This window comes from Protobothrops mucrosquamatus, unplaced genomic scaffold (assembly GCF_001527695.2).
Source record: "Protobothrops mucrosquamatus isolate PMUCROS unplaced genomic scaffold, P.Mucros_1.0 scaffold446, whole genome shotgun sequence".
NCBI lineage: Eukaryota > Metazoa > Chordata > Lepidosauria > Squamata > Viperidae > Protobothrops > Protobothrops mucrosquamatus.
This window is the reverse complement of record NW_015386769.1, coordinates 652,272-664,713: the sequence shown is the minus strand read 5'-3', so window position 1 is coordinate 664,713 and position 12,442 is coordinate 652,272. Positions and strand designations below refer to the sequence as shown.

Here is a 12,442-nt window from a genome sequence, read left to right as displayed (position 1 = left end):
TATTGTGGCTTAAATTAAATAGTCAAAGGTGGTTAAAAGAGCCGAAATGAGACCTCCTATTCGTTTTTTCTCTAGAAGATGTTTCGACCATCCTTTCTACGTTGGCATTGCAGCCCAGTGCATTTTCTTCCTATGCCCGCCAAACAAACCCTAAAGGAAAACAAAAGCGACCCTTGATGCACGACCACGGGCAGAGAATTTCTGCCCAAAGCGGTCCCCTCGCTTTCGTCCCTGCTCGTTTTCGTCATTCCAGCGAGCGCCAAGTTTCCAAACCAGGAAGCCAAACCAATCGCAGCAAAAGCTTTTAAACTACAACTCCCGTCATACATCTCATCGCTCTTGCCCAATAGAAAAAGAGATTCCGTAGCGTTTGACCAATAGAAAAAGAGATTCCGTAGCGATGCGAGCCAATGGCGAGTCCCGTTTGCGCCTTCTGCTCAGCCAATAATACAGGAAGACGATAGTTGAGGGCCGGCGGGAAATTGGTTGCAATTTTGAATGTCGAGGGAAGTCTAAAAGGTAAGCGATTGGGAGGCGGTTGTGTATGTGTGTCTGTCTTTGTTTATCTGCGTATGTGTTTGTGTGTGTCACGATGGTAATTCGCTTGATAATTCTAGGGAGACAAAAGTTAGAAACACTAAAAATATTTTGGAAAATTATCAAGGGCTTTTGCAAACGGAAGTTACCTATTGTGATACCATTGAAAAAGAATTAGATGGTTTGTTCCGTTTCATAACATATTTTCTAATGGATGCCCCTCAAAAACCTGCTTTGATGTCTTGGTTTCTGTCTTTATGGTTCTCGATCAAAATTTTCAGAAGGTTTTAAGATGGAGATGTTCCGTTATAAACATTATGCAAAATACTCAGGTATCCAGGTTAAACGATTTGAATACCTGGAATTTTTAAATGAGCAATTATGTAATAGTCTGGGACTAATACACTATTCCATTACAAAGCCATCCTTAAGTTGGAACAATTATTTCATATTTGCTATTTCTTTTTAGAATAATGGCTGAGATGAAAGATGATAATGATGAGCTGACAATGCTTGAAAAAGACATAAAGGAATTTTGGACAAAGTTCAAAACTATTTGTTGCAGCGAGCCTAGTGATCAGGTTTTGGGGCTCAGAGATTCATGGTATGAATCCATAAATAATCTTTCAGGTAAAACTATATCTGGTTTATTTGTTGCAGCAGAAAATGAAATATTGAGTATATTCTTCAGTCCCCCTTCTAACTCTGCAATCAATTGGGGGGGGAAGCTGACCATGGAAAAGAAGAAAGATATATAAAGTATCTAAACCAGGCCTGTCCAACCTTTTGGCTTGCCTCGGCCACATTGAGTGAAGAGGAATTTTCTTGGGTCTCATATAACATATATAATGTAGTTAATGTATATAAGGCCTGGAGGAATGTTGTCCATGGGGTCGCGATTGGTCGGACATGACTTCGCAACTAACAACAACAATGTATATAAATAACAAGCTTCCTTGATTTTTAAATTTTTTTAATGAAATCTTGTGGGGCCACATTGTTAGATGTTCAGGACCACATGAGGGCAATGGCTTGGACATACCTGATCTAAACTACCGGTATATACGATGTTTTCCTGTTTTTTCATCTTGCAAGATATTGGGGAGAGTTTCGTCTGACTGTAAAGTTTGTCAGCGATTTTATTGATTAGATTTATATCCTACCTTTCTCAGGAGGATGAATTTATATATATCGCTGCTTTGTATAGGAGTTAACCTAGTACCAATATTTATTTACCTTATATAGCTGCACATCTCACTTTTGCAAGACTCTAGGCAGCTTATCATACAGATAGTCTTTGACTAATAACCATCCGTTTAGTGACTGTTCAAAGTTTCACTGACACTGAAAAAAGTGACTTATGACCATTTTTCACACTTATGACCGTTGCAGCATCCCCAAGGTGCTGCATGATCTGAATTTGGAAACTTGGTAATGGGCATGTATTTATGATGGTTGCAGTGTCCCAGGTCACATGATCACCTTTTGCAACCTTCTGACAAGCAAAATTAATGGGGAAGCCAGATTCGCTGAACAACATATTGCTGACTTAACAACTGCAGCGATTTATTTAACAACTGTGGCAAGAAAGGTCATAAAATGGGGCAAAATTCATTTAACAACTGTCTTGCTTAGCAATGGAAATTTTGGGATCAATTGTGGTCGTAACTCGAGGACTACTTATAAAGCAAATAAAAATACATAACATAAATAACAATAGTTTCTGGCTGAGTTTTGATTTTGTTTTTTAACATTATAGATAAATGGTATAAAAGACTGAAAGAAGGGGATGAAATTATCAACAAATTTCATGAGTATACCAATGGTACAGTATGAATCATTTCTCATTTTTCTTACAATTATTTTATAGAATAATAATAAAGTTGGAAGGAACCTTGGAGGTCATCTAGTCTAACCCCCTGCTCAGGCAGGAAACCCTATACCATTTCAGACAAATGGCTGTCCAGTTTCTTAAAAACTTCCAGTGTTGGAGCATTCACAGCTTCTGGAGGCAGGTTGTTCCACTGATTAATTGTTCTACCTGTCAGAAAGTTTCTCCTTAGTTCTAGGTTGCTTCTCTCTTTGGTTAGTTTCCACCCGTTGCTTCTTGTTTTGCCTCCAAGTGCTTGACTCCCTCTTCTTTGTGGCAGCCCCTGAGATATTGGAACACTGCTATCATGTCCCCCCTCGTCCTTCTCTTCATTAAACTAGACATACCCAATTCCAGAAGCCTTTCCTTATATGCTTTAGCCTCCAGTCCCCTAATCATCTTTGTTGCTCTTCTCTGTACTCTTTCTAGAGTCTCAACATCTTTTTCACATCGTGGTGACCAAAACTGGATGCAATATTCCAAGTGTGGCCTTACCAAGGCATTGTAAAGTGGTATTAACTCTTCACGTGATCTTGAAGCTAATAGACAAAGTAGAATCCGTGAAAAATATTTTTATTCGGTATTGATGTCTAGCCTGAAAAATAGTGTCTGGGCCACCTTTTCTATAAAAGCAAATGTAAACTGCTGAATGCAGTGCGAATAAGCCAAACCTTGATCTAACTTCCAGTTGTGTTATACAATAATACTTCGTCTAAGTACTTAATTGTAAAGAAGTATAGTTATGAACTTCAGATAATCTTTGCATTGTCAGTAATGCTTCTTCTGTTCCTTTCCTCTCAAATATCCATGAATCAAACTGTTTGGATAATGTCCATTGTATAATAAGATGATGAAGGTGCCAGTTTTATGGGAATGTATATTTCTGTTGAATTGGGACTAAATGTAAAATCTTCCATTAGCTGAGTGTGGCTTCTGGGGCCTACAGGGATATGTAGTTTTCTCAGTAACAATATGAAATTGCTTTCTATGGCTTTCTTCTGGATTTTCCTTTTCGTCCCAGCCTAGTCCGCAGTCTTGCCTCTGCCTGATGGTTTCTCATCCAAGGACTAATGAGAATGTGTTGTATTATAAATATGGTGTCATCGATGTTATGTAGTTTACTAAAACAGAATTTTGGTTTTCTTCATATTTTATGTGAGTGTTTACATAAGACAGATAGTCTTAACTATTTATTTTGTCATATTTATGCAGTGTATGTCATAGCATCTTTCCAACAGATGATGCTTAACTTTTTTTTTAATCTTTTATTGACTAATCTATAGTACTGGAATTACTGAGAGATAAACCTAAGTAAATAGCTTTTGCATTTAAAAAGAAATATTCTCTGTTTTTCATACAGAAGTCTGTGAGATGAATAAATCAACTGAAGAAAAGCAAGCTAAAATCTCAGAAGCTCTTTCTAATATTAAGGATGAGGAAAAGGAGGAGACAGACTTGATGAACAGCATTCAAGAGTTGAAGGAAGAATTAATCAGAAACAGTAACTGTAAGTTTCAGTGGGAAAATTGAGCGTGTATAGTTTAGATTTGTATCCTGCCTTTCCTCCTGAAATTCAAGGCTGCCTATGTATCACTTTATCTTCCAGTTTTCCCCTAAATAGCATCTTGTTGGGGAATGAGAGAGAATGGCTGGCTCAGCATCTCCTGAGCTTTCATAACTGAGGGTGTTAAACGTGGGATACCCAGGTCTCAAATGAACACATTAATCATTACATCATACTGGATACTTTTATTTATTTATTTATTATTTAAATTTATTTATTATTTAAATTTATATACCGCCCTATCTCCCTTACGGGACTCCCTTATAATGATTCGGGAGATGTTGGAGCTGGCTATTCCATTTCAACAAAGTCAATTTGGAACCACCATGTTAAGTCTCTCACATGGAAGTTTTTCTCCCTGTAGTGAAATAAATAATACAAGTTTCAGTTGTGGGGTTTTTTTTAAAAAAATTCCTGCTTGTTATGCCAATTTGGTGCCTCTTGAATGCTTTACTTAGCCCTATTAAATGGCTCCAAAGAGCATTGTCAAATAGGGGGGGGAAAGCATGAAGAAAGTAATCAGGAAAAACTACCTCATGTCTCTTCCTTGACTGAGTTTTTAACCGTACTTTATATTAACATTTCAGTTTTAATGCCTGCTTTGCAAAATTGCCTTCATTTTTAAATGAAAAGTGAAATATTTGATTTCAGATGAAGACGCCTTAACCTTAGTGGGATTTCCAAGCTGAGTCTGTACAGTTAGAAGTAAGCATACATGTTCAATAATACTTGATGAAGAACCACCACGTCCAGCAGCTCATAAACTCAAAGCCACTTAGTCTTGCCGGAGTTGTGCTGCAACCTGGTCTCTCTCATTCAGACTCTTATAGCTGGGTATATCAGCGTATTAATGGTATTTCACTCTGTACCAACAAATGATCTCACCCAGATATAGGAGTGAGAAGAGAGATGAGTTCTGAGGCATCCCACATAAGAGCTAGATCTCCCCCCCACCACCACCAATACTAGCTGAAACTAACCCTGGAGAAAGGAAAGCCAGTACAGAACAGTGCCTTCATCCCAGCCCCTGAAGCTGGTCCAGAAGGATACCATGGTCAACGGTACTGAAAGCCACCGAAAGATCCAGAAGAACCAGGACAGATGCATCAAGCTCGTCAGAGGTTGTCCACAAGCACAACCAATGCTTTCTCAGTGCTGTAACCTGGTCTAACTCCTGAATGGAAAGGTCTAGATAATCTGCCTCCTCCAGAGTCTATAGAAGTTATGCACCTATCGCTTATTTCACAATTGATCCTTAGAAGGTTGGAAACTGAATGAAAATAGCCCAGTACTGTTGGGTCCAAGGATGGCGTCATGGGGGGAACAAACCACTATCCTTCAAAAACCCCTATCCTGCAAAGAAGCATTCACCATCACTTGGAGCCAACTACATGCCATCTCCTAGCTGGCCTTGATCAACCAGGCGGGAAATGGGTCTGATACGCAGGTAGTAGAACTCATAGCTCCAAAGAGCTAACTGGCTGAAATTCATCCCAAACTCATCCCAGATAACTGTCCCTTTCACAGGGGACAGTTAAGCTAAATAAAGTACAGCAGATCTGAGCAACGTTGTCCCACAAACTACCCTCCTCTCAGTAAACCTGCAAGGGCTTCTCCTTCCCCTCCCCGAGGAGGGATCTGGTCAGCTGAAACAGGGCTACCAGTTACTCTTTGCAAATGAAATAAGAGCAGAGAAATGAGTCTGCTTTGTTCTTATCACTACCAAAGAAATCCTAATAAAGGCTATTATCCATGTTCGGTTGGATTCGTTTTTTGTCTTCTTCCAGCAGTGAACTGTCTATTGTGGTGTTTCCTTCCCAGAACTCAGTAACTAAAGAGCATTACATGATCCCAGACAACGTAGTTCACACAAATGCAATGTAATCTAGGTAACCCGTTAAGGAACTGCAAATGATAAATTGGGTGAAATTGTAAAATAAATGGTTTACTTTTTTGAAAAAGTCAGGTACTAATGCTGAAAAAAAAAGATGCTTGATTTCATAAATTTATCAGCTTATTAAAAAATGAACCCAGGCATAAGCTTAGTGGAGATTTTGAAGCTTTTTTTCTTTTTTTAAATCCCAGCAAAGCATAAAACAGCAGAAGAGATGGAGGAAAGACTTCACAAGGCTGAAAAATTATTCAAAGAGAGGCTTGGGTTAGAAATACGGAAAACATGCGGTAAGATTGGTGCACGCATTTCTACTTCGGAATGACTGACGTTACGTTTTGTAGAAAAATCAGTTCATTTACTTTTCTCCTATAAAGCTGATGATAGTTGCTGCTGTGCTATATAATAATCTTAAAAGGTACTAAATTTTCCACACAGATTTGCGATATTGCCAAAGGCTTCTGCAAGGGAAAATGTTATTTCATTCAACAATCTCTTGTCTGTGCAGTGCATCCCTGCCAGCTCAGCCTCATTTTAAAAGCTCTCTGTAAGAGACCAGTTCAGCCCTCCAGTCTTCTCCCAGTAACCCTTATCTTCATTCTCCTGCTTAACAATTTTAGGAAATGAATGAATGAGGAAGAGGTCTGTCAAAAAACGGGGACAAGCAGAGTAGGGGTCATTGTCCACTTCAGGTTTTGCCCCACTCATTTCTAGCTTCAATCCCAGTTAGCATGTGGTTTCCAATTAGTTACCATGATAATTAAGACTGTGCAGATGGCATCATTTGGAGGACAGAAAGTTCCAAGCAACACCATATTAAAACACTATGAATTCCTGTGACTCAGAAATGCCAGTTCTGTCCTTTGATTTATGAAAAAAACTGAGGGATCTCTAAAAGCATAGTTCAGAAGAAAAGGGAATGCTTCATCCTCAAAACAATACATTTTGCATAGCTTGAAAATTTCCCCTTCCATAAAATGGGTTAGCTGAAAAAGCTGCTACCAGATTTCTTTTCTTTTCTTTTTTTTTTTGCCTCACAGACTAACTCAGCTCTTCCTACAATATCTCTGATGATAATGCTTTTCTCGAGTGACTAGAATGTTTCTGTGGTGCTAAGTGGTCTGGGTTATTTTTCTTGCAAGAGTTTTGTGCAAGATAAGTTTTTTTGCAAACCAGTGAACAAATATCGAGCATCATGTCTTTACTGAGTTCTGCTCTGTCTGAACTTCAATAAGAATCTTCGTAACTTCTTAAGTTTTTAAAAGTGCTATTTACTATTATAATGATCAGAACCGTGAAGTTCAAAAACTTAATCCTGCACCAGATGATTTCATAGGGAATAAAATCTTTCTCAGGAAGCAAAGGGCCCTTTGAGCATAGATTTTATGAAAAAAATGGTTTTTGGTATTAGAACTGAGTTTGCGAGTCCAGTCACACATACATTAGTTTTTTTGTGACAGTTACACATCCTAGCTTTGCCCTCAAGCTTTCTGTCAAACAGGGATAGGTTTTTGTTGCTGATAAAACCTTCAACTGTATTATCAAGAGACTTGTTAGAATGGGATGCTCATCTATCTTTTATCTATTCTCCAAAAGGACTGGAAAGCACACGTGTGTGTGTACTGCAGCTTCCTAAATACCCAGCTTCCTTTTTTTTAATCCCTTCCAATAGCTTTTTCTCCCCCTGCTCCAAAGGATAGACATGGGAGTCAGAAACCCTGGGGAAGACATTCACATTTCCATCCTTAAAATCTTAGAAAATGGCCTCAGAGGTCTCCAAAGGGATAGTAGCTGTCTGTAGGATTTGGGTTGCCTGTCCTTTATTAAAGACAAACAGTTAGCATCCATTTATTTCTTTATGTCCACACAGAGAAAAGAACAAACATCTGTTGAACACATCTGTTCTTTAAAAGGAATTTCTGAAACTGCAGTTAAAGCGTTAATATTTTGTAACCAAAATTATTCAGGGTTAGGGTTGTTGGGTTTTTTTTAAAAAAAAAAAACTTCAGCACACAATAGCCCAATCATGCATTATGCGTGTTCCCCCTGATCTTTTGTAAATGATTATTTGGATCCGGGGGAAGCTTTTCTCAAAGTAGAAATAAGTCTCTTTGCAAATAAACCAGGAGCTATGATTGGTCAAAGCCTCCCGGGGGAACAGTTTGCTGTTTTCCACACCATTTCCTACACTGTTTAGACATTCATTGCTAGTAATTTCTTAAAATGTGAGAATAAAGGAGGAAAGGTTTAAGACTATAAAATGGCAGTACCCCTGAAATATATACAAATTAATTTTATCTGGCATACCTGAGATTTAATGCATCCTTATTTTTGCATCTAGATAAGCATTTGCAGTTTGTATTTCGCTGCATTGATCGTAAAGATTTCCAAAAACCATACGTACTTACTCTTTCCATAAATGAAGAGGGAGCTTACGAAGGTATGTACAGAACTTCCAACAGTGTCTTATTTTCCAATTTCCTTTATATCAAAATAAGCTCACACCTGTTCTCATCACCTTTTCATTCTACTAAAAGCCTTCAGTATTGGAATTATTGTTTTAAGAGTGTAGTTCAGTTTTTGCCTTAATTTTTATATACTTCTCTTGGCAACTTCTGGTTTTGCCATGTTTTTTTTCCCCCTAAGGGCTTGAACAATTTACTAGTCTATTATACATCAGGTTATAGTATGTCCTGTGTTCCAAAACTTCCCTGCCTTCTGTCCAACAAAGCTGGGCTTAAAACATTTAAGGCTTTTGTTTTGGCAACTTTACAATTTCTTATTTCATTCCTGCTTGAAAAAGACCTTTTGGCTTGAAGGTTTGCTCTCTCTCTCTCTTTTTTTTTTTTTTTACCAACTGAAGCAGCAGTTTGGTTTTACAGGTAGTCCTGGAGTAACAACCGTAATGGATCTTGCCCATTACAGTCATAAATCATTGAAGTCGTTAAATGAGGCGCCCATGTGATCATCTCGCTCAGTGACCGCTGTCCCTGCCCTCCCAGGTGTGGTTGTTATAGGTCAGGGATAGGCAACCTTGGCAACCTTATGACTCGTGGACTCCCAGAATTCCTGAGCCAGCATGTCTCAGCTTGGAAACCTCTCACTTTCCTCTCAGCATGGCTGGCTCAGGAATTCTGGGAGTTGAAGTCCACGAGTCATAAAAGAGCCCAGGTTGCCTACCCCTGTTATAGGTCATTCAACAAATGGAACAAAAGAGCTGTCTGCCAAAAGAAAGCAGGCAGATCCCCTCCATGCACCGAAATGGTACGCTAAGCTGGAGAAGAAAGGCCTGGATCCCAAATGTTCTGAGCTTTCTTTCTCTGGCCCAGCACGTTGGTTCCCCTCCCCCGCCATGCATTAGAAAGGAAGAGAAAGAAAGTCTTCCTCTCTGGTCTGAGGGTGGGGAGGGGAAGTGGTGGGCTGTGCAGAGAAGCAAATCTGTTCTGGCTTTGTTCCTCTGCACAGCACATCCCTGCCCTGCCTTCCTTAGGCTAGGGCAGGGGTAGGCAACCTCGGCTCTTTTATGACTCATGGACTTCAACTCCCAGAATTCCTGAGTCAGCATAGCTGACTCAGGAATTCTGGGAGTTGAAGTCCATGAGTCATAAAAGAGCCGAGGTTGCCTACCCCTGGGCTAGGGAGAAAGCCTTCTCTCTAGTGTGGGGTGGGGCAGGGGGGAGGCATCACACTGCGTAGAGAAATGACGTGGCTTGCAATGTTCCCTGCAAGAAGGGAAGATTGCAAATGGTGATCGCATGATCATGGAGGGCTTGGCCATCCATCGTAAAGTGTGAATGGGTCGCCAAGAGGCCAGATTGCAGTCACAAGGGCCATAATGTTGAGCACCAGCTGTTCACTGAATGAATGTTCGTAAGCCAAGGACCAAAGGACCCCTATATAGTGCAGAGGCACTTAGGATTATGTGAATCCTGGAAGGGTGTGCTGAACGGGGCAATGCTGCGAGCGAAGCACCAAGGTGATTGCATTCTTATAGGGCAGTGGTGGCGAACCTATGGCACGGGTGCCAGAGGTGGCACGCAGAGCCCTCTTTGTGGGCACGCGCGCCGTCGCCCCAGTCCTAGGCCTCCAGCTGGGTTTTATAAAACCGTTTCGCTTTAGGCCTCTGCCGCCATGTATATATTAAAAAAAGGTTCAATCAATCAGTCAATTTCAACTTCTCACGGAAAAAAAATGATCTTGCAAAGTTGGATTTGATTGATTGAACTTTTTAGTCCCAGTCTGCCGTTACCACCGCAGCCACATCCAGCCAATGGGCCACACCCAGCCAATGGGCCACACCCAGCCAATGGGCCACACCCACCCGGCACCCGACGATGCATAAGTGGGTTTTTGGTTGCAGTTTGGGCACTCGGTCTCTAAAAGGTTCGCCATCACTGTAGTAGGATCTTATAGGGTGGCTACTTCAAGGGTCTCTCTAGATGGATGAATAGAAAAGAAGTCCTCTTCTGCAGGACATTCACCATTGGAGACCCCCTCTGAATGATTTGTACGGTCATTCTTGTTAGCTATCCATTCCCTTACTTCTGCACTGCAGAGTATCAGTGGCCAGTTACCTAGCAGCTGTTTAGAAGTAATGGTAAAAGATACCCCAGTCTTCTTAGGATGTATTGACCCATTTATTAAACATTCCCAAACAGTTATAGCAAACCAAACCAAAATAGGGTAATCTATTTCAGTGAACGCCATCAAGAAAATTTAAACCCTTCGCAATTACATACAGCGTAAGAGATAGCCGATAATATGAAGCCAGCATCCAGCTGCCCACAGATGTGTTTCTTGGTCTTATGTTGAGATAGAAAATTACGAGAAGTGAATGCAGGATATATTTTTTTTGCTATGTCATTTTCTGACTTTTATGACAAAATAGGTCATAATATAATATATACCAGTGGTGGCGAACCTATGGCACACGTGCCAGAGGTGGCACTCAGAGCCCTCTCTGTGGGCACACATGCCATCGTCCCAGCCCCGGCTCCCCCCATGGCCCCCTCCTCACCAGCAGCCCACCCGGAGGAGTGTCGCCCCCAGGCGTGGCCTATGCGGAGCAGCGCAGCCAAGGACATGGCAGCTGGGAAGCGGGGACAAGACTCTGCCCTCGTGCCCTGTCGTGCGCAGATGATGCTGCGGGGCGCGGGCAGAGGGCGTGGCTGCCATGGTGCTGCGGGGCCGCCTGGGCGATCTGTGGCAGGCCGTGGAGGTGGTGGGTGGCCCTGCAGGCAGGGCAGGGGTGGGTGGGGCGGGGTGTGTGAACAGAGTGGTTTTGGGCCACTCGGTCTCTAAAAGGTTCACCATCACTGATATATACCAAGTTAGGATGTCTTGTTTTCAATTTTTTTAAAGAATATAATTCACTGCTTTTTCCTAGTGATCTCTTGTTCTCCTCCCTTGGACTGCATAGAAGAACTGCAGCGGAAAGTGAGAGAAACCAACAATTTCTCTGCATTTATTGCCAATGTTAGAAAAGCCTTCATTGCTTTGACCTACCAATAAAGCACTGCTTATTCTCTAAATCCGCCTTCACATTTTGTCGCTTCATACTTAGGAAGAATAAAAGTCTTGTAACGACTTGAGAATCTTGGACAATGGCCGTGAAAACTTAGGTCCAGATCTTCACTGTTATTTTGAGTTATTTATGTAACCAGGGCTAGATGGTGGCTATGACAATAAAACAGGCGTGGGTGGAAAACCAGGTGTGATGCACATAACTCTTGAAAGAAGAATAGGATTCAAATGTAACATATCTAACCATAACCTAATAGAATTAGGAAATAGTAACTGGTCATCTGTTGGATGATTGTCTTACTTCATCATGCAACAAAACAACAATCTTAGGATCCCCTCAAGGGGATATATTTGAAAATTAGAAGTTGTTTTTTGTTTATCTTCTAGCAGAACAAATTTCTGGCTTGCTCAGCCTTGCAATAGGGATGCTATTATCTTCATGTCCTTCTAAAGTCTTATGAGTCTGAAAAAAAACAACCATGGTGTAAAATTTGATTACATTGTGTCAATTCAGTTCATGAATAGTCTATGGTAAATTGACTTCCTCTTGAAATTTCAGAAATAAATATCAGTTTCCCTTTCATTCTATTGCAAAGACTGGTTAACGTGACGATTTAAGAGTTAGTATCATTTAAAAGGGATTTAATGTAAGTTGTCTCTTAATTGCTTTGTTACAATGCTAATTCACCAAATATCAGTTTCAGAGCTTCTTATAAATAAAGACAATTGTTCTTTGGCTTCCATTCTGAACACAGAAACGTGTCTGTTGGATTTGTTATCCATATTGGGGTGATTATTTTTCCTTTTGTTTTAAAGCGACAGTTCTTCGTCACTCCTGTCAGTCAAGAGAGTCACTTCTTCCACATATGTAGCAGGAAAATTGCCTTTTTCCCCCTTTCTAGAACCGTACCACCAGCCACTCTCGTCTTTGCGATGAATCACAATTACGTCACCTAAAAGGATAATAATACAAGCCAGTTAATATTTACTTAATTATGTTGTGTCGTTATTTAATCTAATGCATGGGACAATATCTACCGGCCAATGGAGGACAGAT

At 40.6% G+C, this 12,442-nt stretch overlaps 2 protein-coding genes across 2 annotated transcripts in view; one reads left to right on the top strand and one right to left on the bottom strand.

Annotated features, from left to right (window-relative positions):
- Positions 1 to 496: 496 nt before the first annotated feature.
- On the top strand, positions 497 to 11,383 carry SPC25 (SPC25 component of NDC80 kinetochore complex). Its single transcript, XM_015816395.1, has 7 exons — positions 497 to 519; positions 1,007 to 1,167; positions 2,297 to 2,362; positions 3,768 to 3,914; positions 6,057 to 6,152; positions 8,204 to 8,302; positions 11,249 to 11,383. Exons 2-7 carry the CDS (start codon positions 1,011 to 1,013, stop codon positions 11,371 to 11,373), a joined length of 690 nt encoding a protein of 229 aa, XP_015671881.1. The 5' UTR covers positions 497 to 519; positions 1,007 to 1,010; the 3' UTR covers positions 11,374 to 11,383.
- A 785-nt stretch (positions 11,384 to 12,168) lies between these two features.
- NOSTRIN (nitric oxide synthase trafficking) overlaps positions 12,169 to 12,442 on the bottom strand; it is a 31,145-nt gene continuing 30,871 nt past the window's right edge. Inside the window, exon 16 of the mRNA XM_015816396.1 lies at positions 12,169 to 12,338. Within this exon, the coding sequence (XP_015671882.1) occupies positions 12,196 to 12,338 (143 nt within the window). The 3' untranslated portion in view covers positions 12,169 to 12,195. The remainder of the gene's footprint in view (positions 12,339 to 12,442) is intronic.